Raw genomic sequence first — 27,322 nt, 5'->3', positions numbered from 1 at the left:
AGAAAGGTAGTCCAGGGTTTAAACTGTGTTCTAATTGTGGACACAAACTATATACTTCTGATGCACACACTTTGTGCGTTTATTGTTTTGGGGCGTCCCACTTGTCTGTTAACCCGCCCTGTACTATTTGTGAGAACTTTTCAAATAGAACCTTGTTGGAAAGGAAAAACAAGCTGTTACTGAAGGGACTTCTTAAATCTCCCTTTTCAGAGGCTATTTCTGGGTCAGAGGCCTCAACCCCTCCTAGAGCCCATAAGAAAATCTTGGGTGTTCCTACCAAGGCTAAATCTTTGCCTTCATCCCCAGCTGGGGACTCCCACCAACCAAAACCTAAAAAGGCTAAAGTTTCGGCTCCAGAGCTCACTCAGTCAGCCCCCAGTGCTTTTGATGCCTAGATCTTCAGCACCGAGGCCTTCGGCTCCATTAGTGATCTCGGCTCCGTCTTCTCCTGCAGCCTTTACTATATCAGCACCGAGGGGCTCCTCGGTTCAGTCTATTACCACTGTATTGGCACCGACCGTTTAGTTGGCGAAAACCTTGACCACGTCGGCTCCGACATCTTACTCAGAACCAACACCTTTATTGTTGACTCCAGTTTTGTCGGTTCCAGCTTTGGTACCGACAGCCACTTCGGCACCGATCCCTGTGTCGGTGCAGACCATGACCTCAACACCGATGACTTCTTTGGTGCAGACACCCGTAGTCCAGTCTCTCTCGGCACCATTGTTCTCTGTGCAGACTGGTGAGATGGGCACCGAATTTGCCTCTTCTGTGGACAGGCCTGTTTCTCCCTCAGTCTCCTTGAGGTCCACTAGAAGCCTTTCTGAACACTATGTGTTGCGTCTTGTGGATCAGGTGCTCTTGGCCAGAGGTATCCCACCCCCCAGGAATTATCCTTCCTTGGGAGATGATCACCCGTCTCCAAAGACCCCTTCTTATTCTCCTCCTTCATTGCCTTTGAAGTCCATGGATATAGCACAGTCTTCCCCTTCTCCGGTTCCCTTTATGGATCTCACTAAGGAACCGCAGTTGGCTTTGTGGCAGGAAGGTTTTGCTATGACCCAGGATGTCAGTTGTGACATGCATAGTTTGCTGCTCCACAGCCGTCCAGGGACCCGGGTCGGCAGGCTGAGCCACTTAGGGGAGGGGTGACCCCTGTCCCAGACATTCACTCCTCTTCAGGTGGACCAGCCTTCCAACTGATGGGGAAGGCTTTCGCTGCTGCTGGTGATACTGGACTGTCTATCCCTCTGCCCTCCTCTGGTACACTGGTTTCACAAGTTGCACTGAGCGGACACCGGGTGCAAGGGCCTCAGGACATATTCCCACAGGAAACCCCCTTTCCGCTGTCTTCCCATGTCTTCCCCAGCTTCTCCCACTGAGGAAGTCCACCGGAAAAGTTCATGTAAGAGGAAACACATGGACTCCACAGAAGAGTCCCTCACTGAAGACACAGATTTTGATGAGGGGGAAGGATCCCCTCGTTCACCCTCTGAGGTATCCTTTGGTGATATCCTCGAAATCCTGAAACAGAAAGGTGACTGGCAGTCCTCTAATCTGACCTCTGAGGAATCTGTGTTCCTGCAGGCCTTTCTTGCCCAGCCCCCTACCTCCTGGGTTACTCCACCTGCCGATAAACTTGTCCGGCTTATCGTGCAGCATGCTTGGAAGGCTCCTGACACCGTCTAAGCTATTCCCCAGAGGCCAAATAAGATTTTGTCCCCTCCTGTTACGGATCCCCATTGGTCAAAAGGTCTTCCTCTGGATGCTTTGGTGGTGGCGGCCACAACAATAAAGGATCTGGCAGAAGAAGAAAGCCAGACTGTCCATCCACCTAACAAAGAGTCCCGGGCCCTGAACAGGATAGGGAAGCGCACCTTTGCATCAGCGACCTTTACTATTAGGTCTCTGAATTATATGGCACACTTTAGCAGGCTTCAGAGGGATCTGATTTCTGAGCTTTCTGATACCTTGGCTAATACCGTGTCTGGTGAGGTCCGTGACAAAGTGGCCTCTCAGCTGGCCACCATTGAGTCAATATCTAACTCCTCTATGCGACTGATAGCTCATGCATCAGAAGGAACAGCTAGAGCAGCGGGTTCAGCTGTGGTCTTGAGAAAACACGCCTGGATGTGCTTGTGCAATTTCGCGGAACCCTTTAAGGCTTCCTTTCTTAACGCTCCCATTGAGGCCTCCTCGTTGTTTGGACCCAAAGTTAAAAGCACACTGGCCAGATGTGAACAGGACGGTAAGACCTTTTTTGCCGTAGGTGTCCATTATTCTTCCTCACAATGTGCTTTCTCCCGAAACCAAAAGAGTGGGAAGATATGGTTCAAGAAATCTCAGGGTACTTTCCTTGACACACAGGCCGAGTTCTCCCCTAGAGGCAGAGGGGGAAGCTCACAGGGAAGATGCTCCTTTCGGGGCAGAGGGGGGTCTGCGTAACCAGGGTTCCAGGGATTTTTTCCCTGGCCAATCCTACCAGTGCTCCTGAAGAGCGGCCCAACTCCTTTCTTCTGGAGGTGGTTGGGGGACGTTTCTCCTTGTACCTTTCTGCCTGGCTAACCATCACCAACGATTCTTGGGTACAAAGGATTATAACCAGAGGTTGTCATATCCCCTTCGATCTTTGTCCTGTCCCTTCAAAAAACCTTCCCGATGTTCCACCCAGTCAAATGGAAGAAGCAGCACTAGAGATAGAAAAGCTGCTAAGAAAAAGTGTCATCCAAATAGTCCCTCCAGACCAGATAGGATCTGGATTCTACTCAAACTATTTTTGGTGCCAAAGAAAACCGGGAACTGGAGACCAATTTTGGATCTCAGTGTATTGAACAAGTTTGTGAGAGTACAAAAATTCCGGATGGTCACAATACAGTTTGTCCTCCTGCTTTTGGAAAAAGATGATTGGATGTGCTCGATAGATCTTCAAGATGCATACTACCACATAAAAGTGGACAGGCCATCAAGAAGATTTCTGCGCTTCCTTGCAGGAGCCAGTCACTACCAGTTCAGAGTGCTGCCCTTCAGACTCTCTACATCCCCCAAAGTGTTCACAAAGTGCAAGGCAGTTGTCACAGCTCACTTGCAACTTCAAGGATTCCAGGTGTTTCCATACCTAGATGACAGGCTCATTTCCGCCCCCACCAGACATCTACTGGAAGCAGCCCTGGCATACTCTCTGCTCGCTGCACAAAGGCAAGGCATAACCATAAACTGGCAAAAATCCAATCTCACCCCATCTCAGTTGACAGAATTCATAGGGGTTATCTTGGACACAAAGGACTGCAGAGCTGCTATTCCAGAGCACAGAATTTTAAGGATAAAGCAACAACTGATTCCAATCCTTTCAAGGGAGAAATCCACGGTTCACTCGGTTCTGCAGCTGTTGGGTTCCATGGCAGCCTCCATCACCATTGTTCCCCTGGCCAGGTTTCACATGAGTCTTCTACAGTGGCTACTGTTCACCCAATGGTATCCCTTCCAGTATCCTCTTTCAGCCATGATTCGAGTAATCCACAGGTGCAAACAGGATTTAAATTGGTGGATGACACACAGTCTGTCACAATGGTCTTTCCCCTTCTCCCCCCAGCAACCCAAGGCCACAGTGACCACAGACACCTCCCTGATGGGGTGGGGGGGGGCTATGTCAGGGACAGACAGTCCATGGCACTTGGTCCGAACTGGAGGCCTGTCTGCATATAAATGTTCTGGGGCTGAGGGCGGTGCTTCTGGCATTGCAAGCATTCCATCCCCTGTTGCCGTCTGGGACAATTGCAATTCAATCAGACAACATGGCGGTGGTCTGGTACATCAACAAGCAAGGTGGAACCAAATCTTACCCCCTTTGTTGAGAGGCCATGAGGATATGGCAATGGGCGATGGCTACCAACCGTTTTCTTCTAGCATCGCACATTCCTGGGAGTTCCAACGTGATAGCAGACAGACTCAGCAAGTGCATTCTTCAACCTCACGAGTGGTCTCTGAATCCCTTGACAGTGGCGGAGATCTTCCACCACTGGGGCCGTCCTTGCTGCGACCTCTTTGCATCCCCGACCAACTACAAATGCAGCAATTACTTTGCCCTGATTCCCCCTCTGGGACAGTCACCCAGGGACGCTCTAGTCCACGATTGGCCCTCGGGTCTTCTTTATGCATTCCCACCCTTTCCCCTCATTCCCCAGTTTCTGAAGAAAGCCCGTCGGTTGAAGAGCAAGGTGATCCTCATAGCACCATATTGGCTTCGACAGATTTGGTTCCCCTTCCTTTGGCCTCACCTGCTAGATCGACCATGGATTCTCCATCCAACCCCGGAGATGATCTTTCATCCATAGAACCTGATTCATCCCAACTTGAACAGCCTGAAGCTCACGGCTTGGCTACTCCAATTCCCTTGATTGCCAGGCAGAATAATCTTTCTTTACAAGTACGTGATATTCTCATTGCATCTCATACGTCTTCCACTAGAATTACTTATCTGAGCAAGTGGAAAAGATTTACCTGTTGGCTGAAAGATAAACAAGTAGATCCTTTCTCAGCATCAGTGTCGATAATACTAGACTATCTGGCCGACCTTTTCCAATCGAGTCTTTCGGCCTCTACCATTAGAGTTCATTTGGCTGCAATTTCTAATTTTCATGAGGGTGTCCAAGATTCCTCTCTTATGTCCCACAAATTGTGCAAGACCTTCATAAAAGGTGTGAATCATCTGAAGCCACCTTTTAGAGAACCTATTCAATCATGGGATTTATCATTAGTTCTACAAGCTCTGACAATGCCACCTTTCGAACCAGCCTCTTCTTGCGACCTCAAGCATTTGTCATGGAAAACCTTGATCTGAAGTAGGATATTCATTTGTCTGCAACCTGTGGGTTATGGATCCGATATCGGATCCGAACCGGCATGGTTTTCCAGCTATGGATCCAAGCTCTCAGCTCCTCCCCTTACCCATAATGCCCTGCTCTACCCTCATGACCTCAGATCTCGTTTGCCGCGCTGGTGACTGGATTTGGGTTCTTTGCTCTCAGCTAAGTGCTAGTATTTTTACCTGTTAAAACAGAAAGTTTTAAATTTTTTGTGTATTTTTGTGTGAAAGATTAGGTTTCCCTCATTAATAGTTTTAGTTTGAGTTAAATTAAGTAATTTTTTTTTTTCCCTCCCCTCGCTGTTCCGTAGAGTGTGTGTGTAGGCCTGTGTGTCTTTTAAGTTACTTTTAAGTTACTTTAGTAGCTTGTAGATTATGGCTGATCAGCCAAAATCTATCTTTTCTAAATGCTCCGAGTGTGGCCATAAGCTCTCACCGGCTGATGGCCACACTCGGTGTGTTAAGTGTCTCGGGTTGAACACCTCACATCTGGCTGTTCCATATGTGCAGGGTTCAACCCCAGGGCACTGAGGAGCGGAGGTCCAAGCTTGTCTTGGCGGGTCTTTACCGCCAGACTCGGCTCCGACCTCCGCTCCTTCGGGACTACTGTGGCTACAGTTGTTCCCCTGTGGCACCCTCCTGCTCCTGGGACTCAACCTCCCGCTTCTGGAGAGGAGAGGGATGCTGCTAAAGGACCGGAGGGAGAAGCACCAGCGGCGGGCCGAGACCTCTGTTTCGGCCCCGCCAGCTGCGAGCTTCTCCCCGGCTCCGTGTCGTTCGGTCTCCTCCTTCGGCTCCGGTCCCCTGTGTGTTTTCACGGGTCCTGAGGAGGAGGAGACCCGATCTCCGTCGAGGCTATCGAGGAGGCACTCCAGGCCTACCTCGGTAGCCTCGTCGAGATCTACCCATAGCCTTTCTGATGCTGATCTGGACCGGATGATGAGAAGGTTCATCCAGGCCCAGATGCAGATGGGAGTGCTCTTGCCTCCCCCTCAGGGGAGCTCAACACCCTTTTAAGCCTATTGCTCCTTCTCCGACCCGCTATCCGGGTTCGGAGCAGCTGGAGCCGAGCAGCCGGGCGGGGTGGGTCGGCGCCGATAGTACTGGTACCGGATCCGACCCTGCCCTCGAGTGCGTCGGACCCGACCTCTCGGAGCCTGGATCCGAGCTTCGGATCCGGGGGGATCAGTGCTCCTTCGGCGCCGTCTGTGTCGGAGCGTACTGTCCCCTCAGATCCGAGTGCTTCGGCGCCGGCTCCGGTCCACTCTTTGGATCCGAGGGGGAGCCGATTGTCGGATCCTTTGGTCGAGGTCGGCTCCCCTTCGGCTTTTGATGTAGTGGAGAGGGCTCTGTTGAGGGTCTCCGGACCCCCGGCACTTGTTCCGGCTCCGTCCCGCGCTCCCTCTGCACTGGGCCAGGCTTCCACCATCCGGCCCCTGGGACAGCCCGTTTCTGTGCCCCAAGTTGCTCCTATGGAGCAAATTGCTGCTGGCGAGGACTCCTCTGACAGCCCCCCAGAGGAGGTCCCTCGCAAGCATACGTGCAAAAGGAGGCACATTGACTCCCCCGAGTCTCTCACTGAAGACACGGACTTGGAGGAAGGGGAAGGCTCCCCACGGTCACCCCCCGAGGATGTCTCCTTTGGAGACATCATGGAAATGCTCCGTATAAGGGGGGGGTGGTCTGCCCCCAAGTCTTCCTCGGACGAGTCCGTGTTCTTGGAGGCATTTGAAACGGGCCCGTCTACCTCTTGGGTGTCCCCCCCTGCCGACCCCTGGTGGACCTTATTACCACCAGGGCGTGGAAGGAACCGGACACCGTGGAGCCAATTCCCAAAAGACCGGATAGGATCCTTAGTCCGCCATCTGACCGGACCCATTGGAGTAAGGGGCCTCCGGTAGATGCCATGTTGACGGCGGTGGCCACAAAGAGGGAACTGGCTCAGGAGAGTCCCTCAGTCCACCCACCGAGCAAGGAGTCTCGGATGATGGACCGCTTGGGGAAGCGGATGTTCAGTTCGGCGACCTTCTCGGTAAGGGCGCTGAACTATTTGGCACATGTTATTCGGATGCAGCGAGATCTTATTAAGGAATACGCTGCATCCCCCCCTGAGTCCATTTCGGAGGAGGACAGAGTTCTGCACTCCACCCGTATGGCCACTCTTAGGTCAGTTACAAATACTTCTATGCGGCTACTCTCCCATGCAACGGAGGGCGCTAGAGCTGCGGGACAGGACTGGTCACTAGACGTCAGGTCTGGCTCCGTCACTGCGATTTTTCTGAGCCCTTCAAAGCGTCGTTGCGACGCCTTTGATGGTTCTGCTCTGTTTGGCAAGCCCGTTCGCGACGGTGACCCAGAGCGAAAAGGACCGGAAGACGCTGTCTGCCGTCGGGATCCGCTTCTCTGCACCCCAGAGGCCCTATTCTAGGAACCAAAAGGGTCAGAAGAAGATGTGGTTCCGGAAGTCGCAGCAGTCCCAGCCTGCTCCGGACAACCAGTCCTTCCGTGGCAGAGGAGGACAGGGAGGACGCCGCCCTAGAGGCAGAGGGGCTCCCAGAAACTTCGGGTCCAGGGAACCTTTCTCTGAACGGCCCGCGCAGCAACCCTGAGGTTGCCCGACTGCTCTACTCTGGAGGCAGTCGGGGACGTTCGGGGCACCTAGCGGCATGGGAGTCCATAACATCGGACCGCTGGGTTCTCCAAATCATATCCAGGGGATATCGCATTCCTTTCCTTCACCCTCCAAAGTTGAAGTGCCTCCCAGACGTCCCACCCGGTGAACCGGAGGGCGCTTTGGCAGAAATTGGCCATCTGCTAAAGAAAAGAGCCATCCAGCCCGTTCCCCAGACCAGATCGGATCAGGGTTCTACTCCAGATTCTTTTTAGTGCCAAAAAGACGGGGAACTAAGACCAATCCTAGACCTCTCTCTTGAATCTGGCAGTCCCCAAAGAAAAATTCCGAATGGTCACTCTGCAATCTATTCTCCCCTTCTGGGAGAAAATCACTGGATGTGCTCGATAGATCTCAAGGCCGCGTACTACCACATCCTGATGGACAGGCGCTCCAGGAGGTTTCTCCGCTCCCGGCTGGGAGCCAGTCACTACCAGTTCGGGTCCTTCCCTTTGGTCTCACCACAGCCCCAGGGTGTTCACCAAAGTATTAGCAGTGGTAGGGGCCGACCTGAGGCTTGAGGAGGTGCAGGGCTTTCCCTACCTGGGCGACTGGCTTCTTACCGCCCCAACAAGGCAGCTACTTCTATTGGCGAGACTCCTTTCTCCATCTTGCTCCCTTTCTGGGCATCACAATAAATACAAAAAGTCCAACCTGGCCCACACAGCTCTTAGATTTTATAGGGGCCAGGCTAGACACAAGGAGTTCTGAGCCTTCCTCACTGCGGACAGAGTTCTAAATCTGCAGCTCCAGGTGCGGGCCATTCTCCATTCAAGTTCTGTTCCAGCGGAGTTGGTCCTGAGGGCTCTAGGGTCCATGGCATCGGCTATAGCACTTCTTCCTCTTGCCAGGCTCAATATGCGCATTCTACAGTGGACGCTCTTAGTACAGTGGTCATACCTTGCTCTCCCATGCATCATCCCATAGCGATCAGCAAGGCTTGCAAGCGGTCCCTCTTGTGGTGGCTCCACTCCCGGATCTCCACAAAGGCCGCCCATTTTGTGCTTCTCCCCTCTCGCCACAGTGACCACGGACGCCTCCGCCTCGGGTGGGGGCACTTTGCGGCCGGACCGTCCAAGGCACGTGGAGCGATTCAGAGACCTTACTGCATATCAATGTTCTAGAGATGAGAGCAGTGCTCTTAGCGTTGCTAGCACTTCAGGACTTTCTTCCCTTGGGAACAATTGCGATTCAATCGGACAACATGTCTGTTGTCTGGTACATCAACAAGCAAGGGGAACAAGGTCTTACCCTCTTTGTCGAGGCCATGAGAGTTTGGGAATGGGCAATCTCCACCAATCGCTTTCTAATAGCAACGCACATTCCGGTCGGTCCAACATCCTAGCGGACAAGCTCAGTCGCACCATTCTGACCCCTTACGAGTGGTCTCTCAATTGTCAAGTAGCGGACGCATATTCGCACGGTGGGGAACCCCTTCATGCGATCTTTTGCTTCTCCCTCAAACACCAAGTGCGACAGTTTTTCGCTCTAATACCTCCTCCCGGAGGTACCCCAAGAGACGCTCTGGTGCATGCTTGGCCACCCGGTCTTCTGTATGCCTATCCACCCTTGCCTCTGATGCTGCAAGTTCTTCAGAAAGCCTCTCGGGTGGGTTGCAGAATGATTCTCATTGCTCCATTCTGGCCTCGACAGATCTGGTTCCCCTTCCTAAGGTCTCACTCGGTGAATCCTCCTTGGATTCTAGATCCCATCCCGGATCTGATATCCCATCCATCCTGCATTCCTCCTCCGAACCTGGACAACCTGAAGCTGACCGCTTGGCTGCTCCAGTTCCACTCTTGATAAGGACTCCCGGTATTTCTTCACCTGTAAAGGCTATTTTGGTGGCGGCTCATAAACCATCCACTAGAAAGGTTTACCGAAGCAAATGGAAACGTTTCTCTTTGTGGGCGGAGCGGCAAGGCCTGAATCCCTTCACGGTTCCTCTCCCTTTAGTGCTTGATTTTCTAACCACTCTCTTTAATGATGGTGCCAGCAGTTCCACAGTCAAAGTTCAACTGGCGGCAATTTCTCACTATCACATTGGCCATGACTCTAATCCTCTTATGTCAGCCAAACTGTGTAAAATATTTCTTAAAGGTACTTTTCTTCTCAGGCCCCCTATAAAACAAGCAGTTCCTCCTTGGGACCTTTCTTTGGTCCTACAGGCCTTGACCGCTCCTCCTTTCGAGCCAGCGGCTACGGTGGATCTCAAATTCTTGTCCTACAAGACAGCCTTTTTGGTAGCCATTACATCAGCCAAGAGAGTTTCTGAACTTCAAGCTTTATCAGCTAAACCTCCTTACTTGGTATTTCATCCGGACCGTGTCTCCCTCAGGACCAACCCGTCCTTTCTTCCTAAAATCGCTTCTGAAGCAAACATCAATCAATCCATTAACCTCCCTGTTTTCTTCCTAAATATGAAAACAAAGGTGAATATAAGCTACATTCACTAGATGTTCACAGGCAACTTAGATTTTATCTGAACAGGACAGCTGGTCATAGGCAATCCGACCAGCTGTTTATTTCCTTTGCAAAATTCAATTTGGGCAAGCCAATCTCTAAAGTTTCTCTGTCCCGCTGGATTTCACAGTGCATTTTATTGGCTTATCAAGCTTCAGGAAGGCCCGCACCGGAGGGTGTTCATGCCCATTCAACCCGGTCAGTATCTACCTCGGCAGCCTTCAAGGCTAGGATTCCTCTAGATGATATTTGTGCAGCAGCCACGTGGGCTTCATCTCATACGTTTATTTCCCACTATAAGTTGGATCTTGCATCTAGGGGTAGAGCATCCTTTGGCTCGCGGTGCTCGAATATCCTTCCATGATGGCCGCCCAAGATTCAGGTAGCTGGGGACTCTGTCCCACAGGTTGCAGACAAATGAATATCCTACTTCAGATTTAGAAGTTATGTACTCACCATAACGTTCCATCTGAGTAGGTGTATTCATTTGTCTGCAACCATCCCGCCCTCCTATCCCCCTGGCCTTTCAGTTTCCTGCATATTCTTTGTTACCCTTTTTAGGGTATTGTTGCTTTGGCAAACTCGATCTGAGGTCATGAGGGTAGAGCAGGGCATTATGGGTGAGGGGAGGAGCTGAGAGCTTGGATCCATAGCTGGAAAACCATGCCGGTTCGGATCCGATATCGGATCCATAACCCACAGGTTGCAGACAAATGAATACACCTACTCAGATGGAACGTTATGGTGAGTACATAACTTCTAATTTTTGGTCGCCATTACTTCTGCCAGACCTATTTCTGAGCTTCAAGCTTTATGTATCAAGAGTTCATACTTGATTTTTCATAGACATAGAGTGTCTCTGAGAACTAATCCACCTTTTCTGCCAAAAGTGATCTCTGATATGTCCATTAATCAAACCATTGAATTGTCAGTTTTCTTTCCCAATCATTCAAACAGAGGAGAGTGTTGCCTACATATCATAGATATCCACAGGCAAATCCATTTTTACTTAAACAGGACTAGGTCCTTTCGTAAATCTGACCAGTTATTTTTGGCTTTTTCTGGACCTAGATTAGGATCTGTTGTTGCTAAGGTCACAGTAGCTAGATGGTTGAAGGACTGTGTGGCCTTCATTTATACACAACGTAATATCTCGTTGCCTACTACCATGAAAGCTCATTGAACAAGATCGGTGACAACTTCTGCTGCCTTCCATGCCAGAGCATCTTTACATGACATCTGTGCAGCTGCAACTTGGGCTACGCCTCATACCTTCATCAATCATTACAAATTGGATTTGGCCTCCAGGGGAAGAGCATCTTTCGGTTCTATGGTGCTCAGGAATATCCTTCCATTAGAGCCTCCCAGGAATAGAGGTAACTGGGGACTCTGTCCCATGCGTAAGGAATGAATGAGGATTAACAATATAAGAAGTTATGTCTTACCATAACGTTCCATCTGTATTGGTGATCCTCGTTCAGTCATTACGACCCTCCCTACTTCCCCCTCCTGCGGTTTGTAGTGGATCTCACCAACCGGTTCTCTTAGGTTATTTGACCTGAGGTAGCCTCTACCTTCTTTGACTTGCAAACTCAATCTGAGGTAACAGGGAGAGGGGGATTGGGGGTAAGAGTTTAGCTCAAGAGTTTGAAGCTGACGCGAGCTTGGAAATTGGCCGGCTCTGTTCCGAGGTCGGAACCGATACCCATGCGTAATGACTGAATGAAGATCAACAATACAGATGGAACGTTATGGTAAGACATAACTTCTTTTTTTCTCTTCAGCGACCTTTGCCTTATGGTCTCTGAATTATCTCACCCACTTCACTAGATTACAGAGAGATCTGACTAAAGAATTATCAGACTCCGCCCAAGGAGCCATAGCTGATGTGGAGGCAGATAAAGTCAGTGTTCAGCTCGCCACCTTGAATTCAGTTGTTAACTCGTGCATATGTCTCATTTCTTATGCTACAGATGGAAGGAGTAGTGCAGCAAGCTCGGGTATCTCTCTTAGGAGGCATGCCTGGATGCACCTTTGTGATTTCCCGGAGCCCTTCAAGTCTTCCTTCATCAATGCTCCTTTTGTGATGGTTCATCTCTTTTCGGACCGAAAGTAAAGGAAATGCTCACCAGGCATGAACAAGAAGGCAAGACCTTGTCTTCCATTTGAGTGCATTTTTCCACTCCTACCATACCCTTTCCCAGGGGTCAGAGAGGTAGCAGGAAAATGTGGTTCAGAAAATCTCAAAGATCTTACTAGGACACACAAGGCAAAAGCTCTCCTAGATGCAGGGGGGAAACTCTAATGGAAGAAGTTACCCCTGCAGTAGAGGAAGTCCACAGAACCAGGGCTCCAGAGAATCTTTTTTTGTGAGACTCGCTCGCCTCTGGAGGCAGTCGGGGAAGATTGTCTCTTCACCAGGAAACCTGGCAAAAAATCACAAACAAAAAATGAGTGCAAAATAAATCAGTTCCAGACGTCCCACCCAGTCAGAAGGATCAAGCAACACCAGAGATTCAAAAGTTGCTAGCAAAAAAAGTAATCCAGGAAGTCCCTGCAGACCAGATAGGATCCGAAACTTACTCAAGGTTTTTTTTAGTTCCAAAGAAAATAGGGGACTGGAGACCCATTTTGGATCTCAGCAACCCAAACAAATCTGTAAAAAGGGTAACAAATAGAGCCCACGAGCTTTGCTGAAGACCTCGAGCTGGAGAAATGGCCGAGATGTATCCGACTCACCAGTGAGAATAAAGGATGTGGACAATGAATAAATATAGTTGCAAGTATAGAAAACTTCTGGAAGAACCTCATGTTGATCAGGAACAAATGCAGGAATGGTTAAGGAGAGGTAAATTCAAACCAAGAGATTAAAGGTTAATACTGGCGGGTCAAGATAGTGGGCTTCAAACACGCTGGTTTGCAAAGTCCATTGAAAATGTAGGAAAACCAAATGTAGGTTTTGTAAAACCGAACTGGAAACAGTCGCACACCTTGTTGCTGGTTGTGACATACTAATGGCAGAAGGACTGTATACTGAAAGGCATAACAATGTGACAAGGCTGTTGCACTGGGGACTGTACAAATATTATGGTATTCAAGTAGCTGAAAAACACTGGAACATGAGCCACAAAGCATCATAGAAAATGATAAAGTATGCATCACATGGGATCACCCATTGCTAACAATTCAAAAGATAGATGCTAGAAAACTGGATATAGTGGTCCATGAAAAGAAGACAAAAGTAGCATTGATCATTGAAATCATCACACCCAGAGAAGCAGAGTCATAAAATATCAGGATCTGCAGGCAAAAGTGAGAGCAATGTGGAAGAAAGACACCCAGACAATTCCAGTAGTAGTAGTAGTAGTAGGAGCAACGTGTCTTATAAAAACAAATCTACAGTCGTATTTAGATATGTTACCAATACATGTAACCCATACGAATTGCAGGAGTCATTACTGGGCACATTGCAGGTGCTGCGAAGAGCACTTTTGGCTGACATCAAAGATTGAAACAATGCTAATTTCATGATCTTTAATCGTACTCCGATTTGGAATGGGGTCCATCTTCATCATGGTATTAGAAACCCAAAAGATGTGGAGAAATTAAAAAAGGGATCGTGATTTTGTTTGTGAGAAATTGACTCGGGCTCTTTTTGAGCCTGCAGCTTCAGCTTCCTTACAGCATTGTTCTTGCAAGACTGTTCTTTTGGTGGCCCGTACTTCTGCCAGATGGGTGTGTGAGCTAAGCCCTTATGGCTTTTCCTCCTTTTTAGTTTTTCTTAAGGGTAGAGTGTCTCTTAGTACCAGTCCTTTTATGCCTAAGGTGGTAGATGAGTTGTCTCTTAATCAGTCTATTAATTTGCCCACTTTTTTTCCTTTCTCCATAATCTGCTAGTGAGAAGGTGTTACACACTTTGGATGTGCATAGACAACTCAGATTTTATTTGGACAAAACTAAAGATTTTAGAAAATCTGATCAACTTTTTGTTTCTTTTCATCCTAGATCATTAGGTTTGTCAAGTTTCCAAAGCCATTTCTTTTTCTTATTCTTATGGTAAAGCCTTCCTTCTCTGATTAAGGCTCACTCTGCTAGGGCTGTGGCTTCTTCTGGTGCTTTTTTCAAGGGTTTGGATACAAATTCTATCCTTGAGGCAGCTACCTGGTCTTCTGTGCATACCTTTAATGAGCATTACAAGTTGGGTGTGATATTCAGGACTAAAGATGATTTTGCTAGGGACATTCTTCATGGGTTCCTAGAAGGTGCTGTTGGCCCTTCCTCTTCCCTATCTTCTTCCTGAGCTTTGGTAGTCTCCCTCATGTTAAGAATATCGCAACAGTGAAATGGAAGGACATAGTACAGTTGTGTAAAATTGTACCATAACAGTAGATTTCCTTGTCTTCACTGTTTCAGTATTCGCTACCTCCCTCTTCCCCCCCGGTCTTTTGTCCCTATGGATATGTATGTTACCTTCTGGTATTCTAGAGCTGGATTCCTCCTGGGGCTCTTTGTTCTGAGGAAGATGCGTCCGGAAGTCACCTTTATGCCCTATGCCTTGAGTATACGTGTGACATATGGTGTATCAATAACAACCTAAAGGCTTTCGTATACTGGCCAGATGTCAGGCCGCCCTTGGCAGGGAATCCCTCTTGTTAAGAATACTGCAACTGTGAAGAAAAGGAGATCTGTTAATGGTAAGATTTTATACAACAGTACTCGCTCGCTCTCTCTCTCTCTGTGTAGATGCATAAAATGCAAAACAAAAGAGAAGACTAGAAAACATTGTTAAATATTTTCACTTCCATATCGTTTGAGGTTTGGCAAAATATAATGTAGAGCTGCATTATTTAGTGCTTAATTTAATGGTGATGTACTAGTAAATTATTTTTAGCTTGTATTTTTATATTTTTGTCTTGTCTGTCAAGGGATGAAGATGAATTAAGAAAGTCTTTATCTGAACTAGTTGAAGAAAAACTTGAAACTGGGCCAAAGAAACTTCCGAGAATCATTAATAATAGTAACCCTTTCTTGGATATTCCTCAGACACTAAATGCTGCTACATATAAACATGGAGTGTTAAACCGCAAAGCACATGCAGACATGGATGGAAAGAGAAGTAAGTATTTTTTTCACAGTTAAGTTGAATGTTAAAGTGAAACTTGGAGAAATGGGGCCATCCCTCTAATAAAATGTATATAAAAAAGTAAGATTTTATATCTGTGTTCTGTTGTAATGACTGTGTCACTTGGTGTTCTTTAGTGTTTACTTTACATGATTCTCATCTACTGCCCTGATATTTACAAAGCCAGCTAAGATAGAATCCCATGCTATAGTTGAAACATCCTGAATGTTGCCAAGACAGTTTTTTTTTTCAATGGTCTGAGTTCCAGTTTTGCAGTTTATACCAAAAGTCATTATCTAGGTGCATGTTATGGGATATTGAAGAAGTTCATGTATACACATGGCCTGCATAGAAAAGTATTTACTAGACTATTTTGTTATTGTTTCCTCCCTGGATATGACTCTGCCTTGCTTGATGTTCTACATGTTTATAAAATTGTACACACGCAAATACCCACTCTAGGCACCTAAATCCACATTGTAATGTAAGCAGGACCTGTCACTCCTAAAGGATACCTTACCATTGGAATAAGCACCCACTACCCATCAGACACTAGCTCTCTCTTCACTCTCTTTAAATCTAGCTTTGACAGATGGATGGGTTACCATAAACTCATGCTGGGTCAAGCTCCTCAGTCTTTTATTGGCAGGGGAAGTGGGCAAACTGTAGTGGTTAGGCTTCTAATGATCTAGATCGATTGCCTGGTGACACATATGAACCTGAGTGCATATCATCAGGCACTGCTAAGGTGACATGAAGAGAGCTGAAGTATTCAGTCATCTAACAGGTGGACAGAGGTTGCTTTGTGGTTTACATGCCTGTCCCTTCCTTAGTTTCCCATCCTTACCATCAAGCACAGATAAGTGCTGCAGCAAAAGTTAAAGCATCAGCCCTAGGTATCTCCATCTCAGATAGTTTACCTGTTTTGTATCCCATTGTTTAACATACTTTTACACCATAAATACTTGAATAAGGCATGGGGTCAGTGCTGCCTTATGTACATCTTTGCAAACATACTGCTGTTTTACAGTGGTGCTCATACCAGCCAAGAATGCATACGTACACATATCCATGAACTTCAGCACAAATGTGCAACATACCTCACCTTCCACTTTTTGAAATATAAGAGAACACAGTTACAGTATCAACAGTACATTATACTGCATGATTCAAATAAATTTTTAGTTGCACATAGTAGCTAGAAATTTAACAAGTAAATTCATGACTTAACACAGTACATTTTCCATATGAGCAGTTCCATGTACATAAATTAATTAATGGAGATCAGCATTATTGTCCCTTAAACTTCCCTTCAACCCCAGGTATCTCCATTATTAGGTATGTGGTATTACTTTTGTTTCCCTCAAGTTATCTGCATCATAGATACATTATGTAGTGCTTCATAAAAACAGTAATTATAATTTTGATATTTATTTCAGTAACAACTGTAGTTTTAATTAAACATCTGGAGTAGTTAACTTCATTTGTGCAGCAACCTTTGGGAATCGGATCCGACTTCGGATCCGAGCCGGCAGTTTTCAACAGCTTTAGATCCGAGCTCCAAGCTCCTCCCCCTATCCACAATCCCCTGCCAACCCTGACTAACCCCAGATCTAGTTTGCCGCGGTTTCGCTCAGCAGCTTGATCCTGAGTCTCCTGGTGTTCTCGTCTCTTCGTGAGAAAAAAATTTAACTTTTTCATATCTTTTCTTTAAATTGTGGTGTGAGTGTGTGCTTAAATCCCTTATAGTTTAAATTCTCTTAGTTTACCTTATTAGTTTTCCTTCCCCTACTCATGGTTCCGTCAGTGTTGTGTGTGTGTGTTGGGGCCTTGTGTGTGTGGGTTACTTTCTCAGTATGTCTGAGGCCCCAAAGTTAATGTTCTCTAAGTGCACCGAGTGTGGCCATAAGCTGTCCCCAGCGGATGGCCACACTCGGTGTGTATTGTGCCTTGGGGTTAAACACCTGTCCTCTGGTTGTACCATTTGTGCAGCGTTCAACCCCAGGGCACTTAAGGACCGGAGGTCTAAGCTGATTCTAGCGGGTCTTCTGCCCCTGGATTCGGCTTCTGCCTCCAGTCCTTCCTTGGCTCCCGCAGCGGCTGCCACTCCTGCCTCCCTCCCCCCGGCTGGGACTCATCCTCCCGCCTTAGGCTCGGAGGAGAGGGAGGCTAGGAAAGAAAGGAAGAGAGAGAAGCACCACAAGCGGCGGGCCGAGGCTTCCGCTTCGGCCCCCCCTGCTAAGCGGTCTTCTCCCTCTAGGTCTTCTGGTTCTCCTCCTTCTCGGATCCGGTCCCCGTGCTTTTCACCGGGTCCTGAGGAGGAGGAGACCCGATCTCCGTCGAGGTCATCGAGGTGACACTCCCACCCCGCCTCGGTGGCCTCGTCGAGATCGACAAGAAGTCTCACAGATGCAGATTTAGACCGGATGATGAGAAGATTCCTCCAGGAACAACTGCAGATGGGAGTGCTCCTGCCACCCCCTCTCCAGGGGGGGGAGCTCGACCCCCTTCTTTGCCCCGATAGCTCCTTCTCCGACCCGTTTCCCGGGTTCTGAGTTTTCGGAGCCGGGCAGCCTTGGAGCCGGGGGGGTGTCGGCGCCGACACTTCCCTCGAGTCTGTCGGGTCCATTGTCTTCGGATCCGAGCTCTCGGAGCCGAGGGCTGGGCTTTGGATCCGGCGGTATCGGTATGCCTTCGGCTCCGTCCGGGTCGGAGCATGCTGATCTGTCGGATCCGATCGCTTCAGCGCCGGCCCCAATCCTTCCGTCGGATCCAAGGGAGTGTCTGCTTTCGGATCCCAGAGAGAGCAGCTCTCCCTCGGCATTTGACGTGGTGGAGAGGGTTCTGTCGAGGGATTCCAGGGCCCCGACCCTTGCCACGGTTCCACCCTGCACTCCTTCTCAGTTGGGCCCGGCTTCCATCACCCGGCCTCAGGGACAGCCTGCTTTGATGTCCCAGGTAGTTCCGGTGGAACAAGACGTTGCTGGTGAGACCTCTTCGGACAGCCCCCCCGAGGAGGTCCCTCACAAGTGAAGGTGCAAGAGGAGGCACCTGGACTCCCCCGAGTCCTTGACTGAGGACACGGATTTGGAGGAAGGGGAAGGCTTCCCAAGATCACCCCCCGAAGATGTCTCATTTGGTGACATCATGGAGATGCTTAGAATAAAGGGGGGGTGGTCTGCTCCAAAGCCTACCTTGGACGAATCTGTGTTCCTGGAGGCGTTTGAAGCTGGCCCGTCTACCTCTTGGGTGTCCCCTCCGGCTGACCCCCTGGTAGATTTGATCACTACCAGGGTGTGGAAGGAGCCGGACACTGTGGAGCCAGTCCCCAAGCACCCGGACAAGATCCTTATCCCACCCTCTGACAAGTCGCACTGGAGTAAGGGTCCCCCGGTAGATGCCATGTTGGTGGCGGCGGCCAACAATAGGGAACTTGCTCAGGAGAGTCCCTCGGTTCATCCCCCGAGCAAGGAGTCTCGGTCGATGGACCACCTAGGGAAGCAGGTGTTTAGTTCAGCGACCTTCTCGGTGAGGTCTCTGAACTACATGGCACACGTGCTCCGACTGCAGTGGGACCTTATTAAAGAGTACGCTGCGTCACCCCCCCGAGTCTATGTCGGCGGAGGACAAGCAGTTGCTGGGAAAAAGAGCCTCAACCTTTCTTCACTGAATCTGTTAGTAACCAAAGAGAAGTTCCTCCACTTCCGGCTAGGAGCCAGTCATTACCAATTCAGGGTCCTTTACTTTGGTCTCACCACATCCCCCAGGGTGTTCACCAAAGTGTTAGCAGTGATAGCGGCCCACCTGAGGCTCCAGGGAATTCAGGTCTTCCCGTACCTGGACGACTGGCTCCTGACCGCCCAAACAAGGCATCTACTCTGTTCAGCCAGAAACTACTTTCTCCGTCTAGCTCCCTGGCTGGGGAGCACTATCAACATAGAGAAGTCGTCTCTTACTCCAACTCAGATTATAGACTTCATAGGAGCCAGATTGGACACAAACAAGCTCCTAGCTTTCTTGACCACAGACCGGCTACTATCCCTGAGGCGTCATGTGCAGGCCATTCTGCAATCTCCAGCTCCCCCCGGCGGAATTGGTCCTGAGGCCTCTCGGCTCGATGGCGGCAGCGATCAACCTACTGCCAATGGCACGTTTGAACATGAGGGTCTTACAATGGACCCTCCAGGTCCAGTGGTCCCTTCTTCACTACCCTCTGAGCCATCCCATCTCCGTCAGCAGGGCCTGCAAGAGGGCCCTTCTGTGGTGGCTCCAATCTCCAGACCTTCAGCAAGGACACCCCTTTTCTACGACCCCTCCTGTAGCCACGGTGACCACGGACGCCTCCCGCCTAGGGTGGGGGGCATTGTTCGGGCAGGACAGTCCAAGGCACATGGGACCTCATGGAGACCTCACTGCATATCAACGGCCTAGAGATGAGGGCAGTGCTGTTAGCGTTGCAAGCACTGCAGGACCTTCTTCCCGTAGGAACGATTGCGATTCAGATGGACAACATGTCGGTTGTCTGGTACATCAACAAACAAGGGGGAACCAGGTCTTACCCACTCTGTCGAGAGGCCATGAGAGTATGGGAATGGGCTGTCTCCACCAACCGCTTTCTCATAGCAACGCACATTCCGGGATGGTCCAACATCTTAGCGGACAAACTAAGTCGCACCATCCTGTTACCATATGAGTGGTCTCTGAATCCCGAGATAGCGAATCAGATCTTCGCCAAATGGGGTCAACCCTGTTGCGATCTCTTTGCCTCTCCCTTGAACACAAAATGTTACGACTACTTCGCTCTCATTTCCCCCTCCGGGGAACCCCCGAGAGATGCTCTGGTGCATGCTTGGCCTCCCGGTCTTCTTTATGCTTACCCTCCTCTTCCTCTAATGCTAAAGTTTCTTCAGAAAGCCAGTCAGTTGGGGAGCAGGGTAATCCTCATTGCCCCATTTTGGCCTCGTCAAACCTGGTTCCCTTACTTTTGGTCTCATCTAGTGAATCCTCCTTGGATTCTAGATCCCCGTCCGGATTTAATATCCCACCCCCTAGGGCTCCCAGTCCTGAACCTGGACAACCTCAAGCTCATGGCTTGGCTGCTCCAGTTCCACTCATAGCTAGGACTCCTGGTGTCTCTTCCCCAGTTAAAACCATTCTAGTAGCTGCGCACAAGCCTTCTACTAGAAAGATGTATAGCAGCAAATGGAAACGTTTTTCCATTTGGGCAGAAAGCAAAAATTTGGATCCTTTTACAGCTCCTCTGCCCGCTGTATTAGACTTTCTGTCAGGACTGTTTCATCAGGGGGCTAGTTCCTCCACAGTCAAGGTCCAACTGGCAGCTATCTGTCATTATCACGTTGGAAACGAATTGGGCCCTTTGATCACCACGAAATTGTGTAAGACCTTTTTGAAGGGCACCTTTCTGCTCAGACCCCCAGTGAAGGATGTAATCCCTCCTTGGGATTTAACGCTGGTGCTTCAGGCCTTGACAGCCCCCCCATTTGAGCCTGCAGCTTCCATAGATCTTAAATTCTTATCATTCAAAATGGCCTTTCTTGTCGCTATCACCTCGGCTCAAAGGATCTCTGAACTACAGGCCCTCTGTGTAAAACCCCCATACTTGACCTTTCACAAGGATAGAATTTACCTCGGGACCAATCCTTCCTTTCTTCCCAAGGTTGCCTCTGAGTCAGATATTAACCAGTCCATCAACTTGCTGGTCTTCTTTCCTAACTACCATAACAAAGGGGAATACAAATTACACTCATTGGATGTGCATAGACAACTTTGCTTCTACATCCACAGGACATCTGGTCATAGGAAATCCGACCAGTTGTTCGTCTCCTTTGCCAAATTTAACTTGGGTAAATCTGTGTCTAAAGTCACACTCTCTAGATGGATTTCACAGTGTATCCTTTTAGCATACGAAAGTTCGGGCAGGCCCGCACCTCAGGGAGTCCATACCCACTCCACTAGATCTATGTCTACCTCTGCGGCTTTTAGAGCTAGAGTTTCTTTGGATGATATTTGCTTGGCAGCCACTTGGGCTTCATCTCATACTTTTATCAATCACTACAAATTGGACATTATCTCCAGAGGGAGAGCATCCTTTGGCTCTGCAGTGCTCTGGAGCATCCTTCCATGAAGGCCGCCCAAGATTCAGGTTGCTGGGGACTCTGTCCCAAAGGTTGCTGCAAAAATGAAGTTAACTACTCCAGATTAAGAAGTTATGTACTCACCATAACGTTCCATCTGAGTAGGTAAACTTCATTTGTCAGCAACCGTCCCTCCCTCCTGCCCCCTCACTTGCAAATGTTCTCATACTCAGGTCTATGGGTTTTACCCATTTATCTTGGGATTAATCATTTTTAGCAGCTTCTGCTGTTGGGCAAACTTGATCTGAGATTAGTCAGGGTTGGCAGGGGATTATGGGTTTACCTACTCAGATTGAACGTTATGGTGAGTACATAACTTCTTATTATTCACCACCTCAGTACATTTATCCTCTAAATATCTTTTCAGCTGCTCAGGTTAGTGTGTCTGTGGTACTACTAGTCTGGGAAGACTATCATAGCTGCATGTTTTGGAAGCATCTACAGTTAGAGATCTTAATCTGTGACAGATTTCATGTTTTTTTCCCTGTTGAAATAATTGTAGTGAACTATCCTTCCTTAATTGAAAAAAATTTCATCATATACTGGGTCATATGTTTATAAGGTGAACAAGAGATCTCTGAGGCATATATTCAGAAGTCTCTTATCTATTTGTCCTCACACTTATTTTGTATCCTCCATATAATCATAACTCATGTTAAGGGTATGATGTGACTGGCAATAAAACAAGCATCCCATATATGAAGAATTCAAACATGAAAAATAAAATGTACAGCTTTCACCATATTGTTTATTAGCAGCAAATATACAGTTGTTCTACCGTGTTGAAGCTAGATGTTCATCCCAAAGAAGGCTTATGCAGTCTTCCTGAGCACTGGAATCTTGTTCAATATATATGCCAGACGCAATTCACCAGGAAGATGCCAGAAGGTTACTGAATAGAGTTTTAAAATACTAAGGTGCATTGAGTATGTAAGGTACTTTTCTTAAACTATTGAGTCTCGTAGGAAACATTTTCTGAATGTGTCCCATTCTTTTAATGACATTTCATTATAAGCACTCATTGGCCCATTACATTAGGTGAAGGATCTCTACAATACCTTAACCTTCATGACAGCAGTCAGCAGTGAACATTTCGAATCTGCCATTTATGTGCATTTAACATTCTTCATCCCCATCCTGTACCTTGACATACACCTGTCAACCTGCAGATGTTGAAAATAGTTACTAAGACTCTTGATTAATGGGTACATCTGGCCCCCCAAAAATCCAGACACCTAATTAGGTATAATAGTTGCTAGTTGCATATAACTTTTCTAACTTATGGTAGGATTGTGATAATATTCAGAAATGCAAGTCTGAAAAAAATTAGCACAACAAAGTAATGAAAAACTGCAAGTGTTATACAAGCCATGTGGTTATTAGCCACATTATACTCCCCAGTTCACTCCCTAAGTCCTTTACTCAGTTTAAGAAACTGATTCGGCATACATTAACCCAGTAGTTTCATTAATTTATTATTCATTCATTACACACATATTCCATTTAGATATTATTATATAACTAATTTTTCTGTTACCTATCTACAGTTACAGCATCACTTATACCTAAACAGTTTCATTTTCTTCATAGATCTTCAGTTTCTAGGCTAAATAACCCATCCCTCATCCTTTACATTGAAAGCAGTCCCGTGAGTCTTAGTCAAGCACTTTTTAGTGAGCAGTAATGGTGTCTCATTAATCTCACTGCCTCAGATCTCCAGGATTTATTGCTGCTCTCTAGCTACTGTGTGGAGTTTATATGTTCTCCTTATGTGTGCATGAGCTTATTCTGGATACTCCATTTTCCTTCACCTCCCCAGTCTTCTTTAAAATGAGAATTTCAATGGGTTGCATCTCTAAAGCCTGGACAACAACCTTCGTGATAACCCTACATAAGGGACGTTCAGCCTCTGACGCTGGCAATTATAGGCCCATTGGTCTTAGTGGACTTGTTTGCAGAGACATGGAACTTATTTCGGAGTTCATAAATCTAAATATTAACAAGCACTTAGCCTTAGTGCCACATCCGTTTGTCCTTTAGCAAAGTTAGGTCTTGATTTCTTAACCTTATAAACTTCTTTGAAAGGGCAACTTATGCAATAGAATGGTGGTTATGTGGTGCTCTTATTGTACTTTGCCCTTGCCAAGACAATTGACACTATCTCCTATGCAGTCATCATTGACCTGGTTAACCTGAACATCAGTCCATATGTAGCAAGGTGGCTAGTAAGTTGGTTGTTGCACAGAATACATGTTATTTGAGTAGCAAGTACTGGCTCAGAAAGTAAAAATGTTAGAAGAAGGCTCCTTAACACAATACTGGATTGTCTTCTGTTTGAAACTTATTTCTCTGATCTACAAGCCAATATACTGGGCACTGGCTAACAAAATTCACTGATGGCCATAAATGAGGGGTTATTTGAGCACCCACCAACATAAACATGTTCCCGGACAGATTGGACTATGTACACAACCTGTGCAAGGACAGTGACCTCAAACTTAATGCCAGAAAATGTATTTCCTTGGCATGCCACATGGGCAGTGCTCTCTTTAAGAGACCTAGATACCTTTGTGGATGACTCCCTATCCTTTGATTATCATGCCTACTGTAGATAGAAAATCCTTCTATCTGTCACAACTAATAACCAAAAACATCTTATCCAAAACCAAAGAAGTCTTACTTCCACTGTACTCATCTCTTGTTTACATCATTATTCAACATAAGGTTCCCCTGCAAATGTACCTGTTGAAATATATCCCTCAATTTGAGAGACCCCAGAGATCATAACCAAAAAAGTCATACATCTCAAGTCCTTTAGTTATCGATACTGATTGGCCACACTTAATATCCAGGTTCCTACAGTGTCCTCTGTAGTGATCTATGCTTTACCTTTTTGTCCACTGAAGGCCCCACCCTCTTAGACCTACGCTGTCTTTGTAGAACTAATGATTTCTCAAATACACGTACAGAGGACCTTAATTTCTGTTAGTAAAACATGGTGAGAGAGACTCTCTTCTCAGTGTATTCCCCATCTATGGAATTAAATACACCTCCATATTATGGAAAGAAGTACTCATGGTATATTCAAGATTAGCCTAAAAATTGGATGGGTATTTACAAATTCACTTCAACCCTGTCTTTTCTATGTCCCTCCTTGAGGCAGGAGGTAATGCCTGATGTTAATCATTAGGTCAGTGCTACAGCAGCATAACCTGTATGGGATTTATCCTGCCAAAGATATGGCATCTAGCCAGCTTTCAAAGATTTAGGGTGCCTTCCACATGCTGTTAAATGTAAATGCTTGTGAGTGAGCCATTATAAAAGCAGATGTATGGGTGCCAAAACTCAGAACTTTCTTGATATTGAAGGTACAAACAAATCTTGCTCTCAGCTGCAACTTCTCAGGTTCAGCGGTCAAACAGCTTAGTCAAGTGGGCAGAAAAATACTTTGTTGGGGATTTCCTTCTTATTTGTGTGAGAAACGTGTATCTGTTTTCCATAAAATGTATGTGCAAGAGGAAGGAGAAGTGTTCATGTGGTCACAAGATTCCCTATAAAGATCACCACAGATCCTGTCTGTTTTGCTTGAAGGAGGAGCATGACATTCAGTCCTGTTCAGTTCACATATCCTTTACCCCTAAAACTCTAAGAAGCAGGTGTAGTTCCCTTCTTTTACATGTAGAAAATAAAGAACTGAAGGCTTTGACACATAGGGTGATGGAGCATGGTTTTGATTTCTTTGTCGATACCCCTCTAGTCTCCAAGAATAGAAAAGTTTCTAGAGAGACTTTCGTTTCCATTCTGGCTTCCACTCTGCTTTCTCCTTTGGCAGGTGACTCTCCTGTGGCCATATCTGTGATCTTGGACCAACAATCAGCTTTTTTCAACTCCTCTGGCATAGCTCCTTGTTAAGTTGCTAAGTGAGAAGAGACAAGCAAGTCCTTTGAAAATCACCTGCTCGTCTGCTTTGGCAGGGGAGAACCACTCTTGCCAAGGCAGGATGAGCAGGCAGACATCATACCCTTACAGAGATGGACTGAAGAGTCATATTCCCAAGGAGATGGTCATATGCCAGGATGTGTAAGCTTAAACATGCATTAATTCCTTCAACCCCTTCAGCTAAGGGAGTTAAAGAAGAATGGTTTTCTCTTGCCAAGGGCCCATATAAAGACTCTTGGTCATTGCAGTCCGAATCTTCTGTTCAGTAAAAGGAAACAGTCTCACTCCCCTTCAGGCTTTTATTCAGAATCTGATATGCAGAAAGTAGGCTTGGGTTATGCCACCCAGGTTTCTGCATCAGAAAATTGTGAATACAAGTCTGAGGAAAATATATCTTCAGATTTCTCAGCAGAGAAGTTATCCTTTTCTGTCACCAGTGGCAGAATGAAGAAATTAAGTGGGATCAAAAGGAAATACGTGAGACCCAACAAAGATTCTTTTCAACTAGTGGCTTATCCTTCCAGTTTTAACAGCCTTGGGGACACTTAATGCAGCCAGCAGTTCTCCAGCTAGCCAGCCACTAAACCCAAGGAAAACTTATAAAGTATACTAAGTTCCATAATCCCACAAATTTCTCTTTAGGGGCCTTAGGGCAGATCCTGCAGTAATTTCCCTTTCAAAATCAACTTTCTGTCAAGAATCTTATGGCTTCTAACTCCTATTCCTTCAGACAAAAGATGGGACACCCTTTAACAGGTTTGAAAAAAGGTATATACTTCTTCCAAACATTAAATTGTCAAGCACATATGTCAGAGTTTCTTATAGCTTTTACTTGATAATATGAATAAATTGTATGTTGGTCTTCCTACTTCAGTGACTAAGGCATTTTTAAATTCTTTGCTTTCCACAATATCTCAAGTTACCAAACATAAAAGTCCTGGTACATCTCATTACCGAGGGTTTTTCATCCAGGAAGAAAGTGGTCATCATCTCTCTCTACTCTTCCCTCATTAGACCAATCATTGAGTATAATGCCCCATTTGGCATGTACCTCACTAGACACATGCAACAGCTGGAAAGGCCACAAAAATACCTCACGAAGAGGATCCTAAGCCTTAAACACATGTCATACATGGACAGACTCAAATAACTCCAGCTCTTCTCCGTCTCATATTGTCTACTAAGAGGCGATCTCTGCTCGACTTACAAAGCCATGTATGACCCAGCTCTGTTAAAAATGCTACATCTAAAGAAATCCCAATCCCGCCACACCACATGCTCCAGAGACCTCAACCTCATTAACACAATCAACAGAACATGCTGGAAGGACAGGTTCATAAACCAGAGACTGCCCATGCTCTGGAATAGACTTCCCATACATGTCAAGCAGAGCACCTCACTGGCCCTCTTCAAGAGAAATCTTGATGAGTGGATGGGAAATAGAAAGTTCACCCCGGGGATCACTCCAGTGGCTCTACTTGATAGAGGCACTGGGAACTAATGGGTGGCATGATGCCAGGGCACTTCTATGGGCTAAGCTTAGCCTAGTACACTCCTATGAACCTATTCTCTCAAATGCTTGTATGGTACTGCTGATACTATTTCTAGAACTGTTGCCACCGTAGATTTGTTTCCCTGCAAACTTAGAATTTACAGAGGATGTTAAAGCAGAACTTTTGAATTCACCTCTGGAAAAAGAAGTGTTTGGTGTTTCCTCTGCTGATGTTCTCAAGAAATTTGATAAAAGGGGAGTGCTGATCCAAGGGGTTTCTCAGATGTTTTTCAGTCCCCTGTCCCCAAGTATAGTAGAAGCTTTCCTTCTGGCCCAGAACTCTTTCATAGAACCTCACAACAAAAGACATACTTTTGTGAAGCACCATAAGGGAGGTTCCAAAAAGAAAGGAGGGCATTCCCAAGCCCTGTCCCACAAAAAAGGCAGATTGACTATGTCACCCTTCAGGCTGCTTCCTCTCTCAGTCCTGGCAGCTTTTTCAACCTTTCTCAAAACATTTTCTTCACTTCCAACTTTGGCACCAGCTTGTGTCAAACAACTCAGGGCCTAAGAATTATACAGAAAAGATATAACTGGCAATGGGATTATCTCCCCACAT

General features: G+C 47.0%; 1 protein-coding gene across 1 annotated transcript in view; it reads left to right on the top strand.

Annotated features, from left to right (window-relative positions):
- PSD2 (pleckstrin and Sec7 domain containing 2) overlaps positions 1 to 27,322 on the top strand; it is a 2,726,943-nt gene that overhangs the window by 1,684,082 nt on the left and 1,015,539 nt on the right. The window contains exon 10 of the mRNA XM_044069466.1: positions 14,921 to 15,111. Within this exon, the coding sequence (XP_043925401.1) occupies positions 14,921 to 15,111 (191 nt within the window). The remainder of the gene's footprint in view (positions 1 to 14,920; positions 15,112 to 27,322) is intronic.

This window comes from Protopterus annectens, chromosome 4.part0, assembly GCF_019279795.1.
Source record: "Protopterus annectens isolate FY-2018-M chromosome 4.part0, PAN1.0, whole genome shotgun sequence".
NCBI classification, from domain to species: domain Eukaryota; kingdom Metazoa; phylum Chordata; order Ceratodontiformes; family Protopteridae; genus Protopterus; species Protopterus annectens.
Note: the sequence above shows the minus strand (reverse complement) of the source record. Positions and strands in the feature narration are given on the sequence as shown.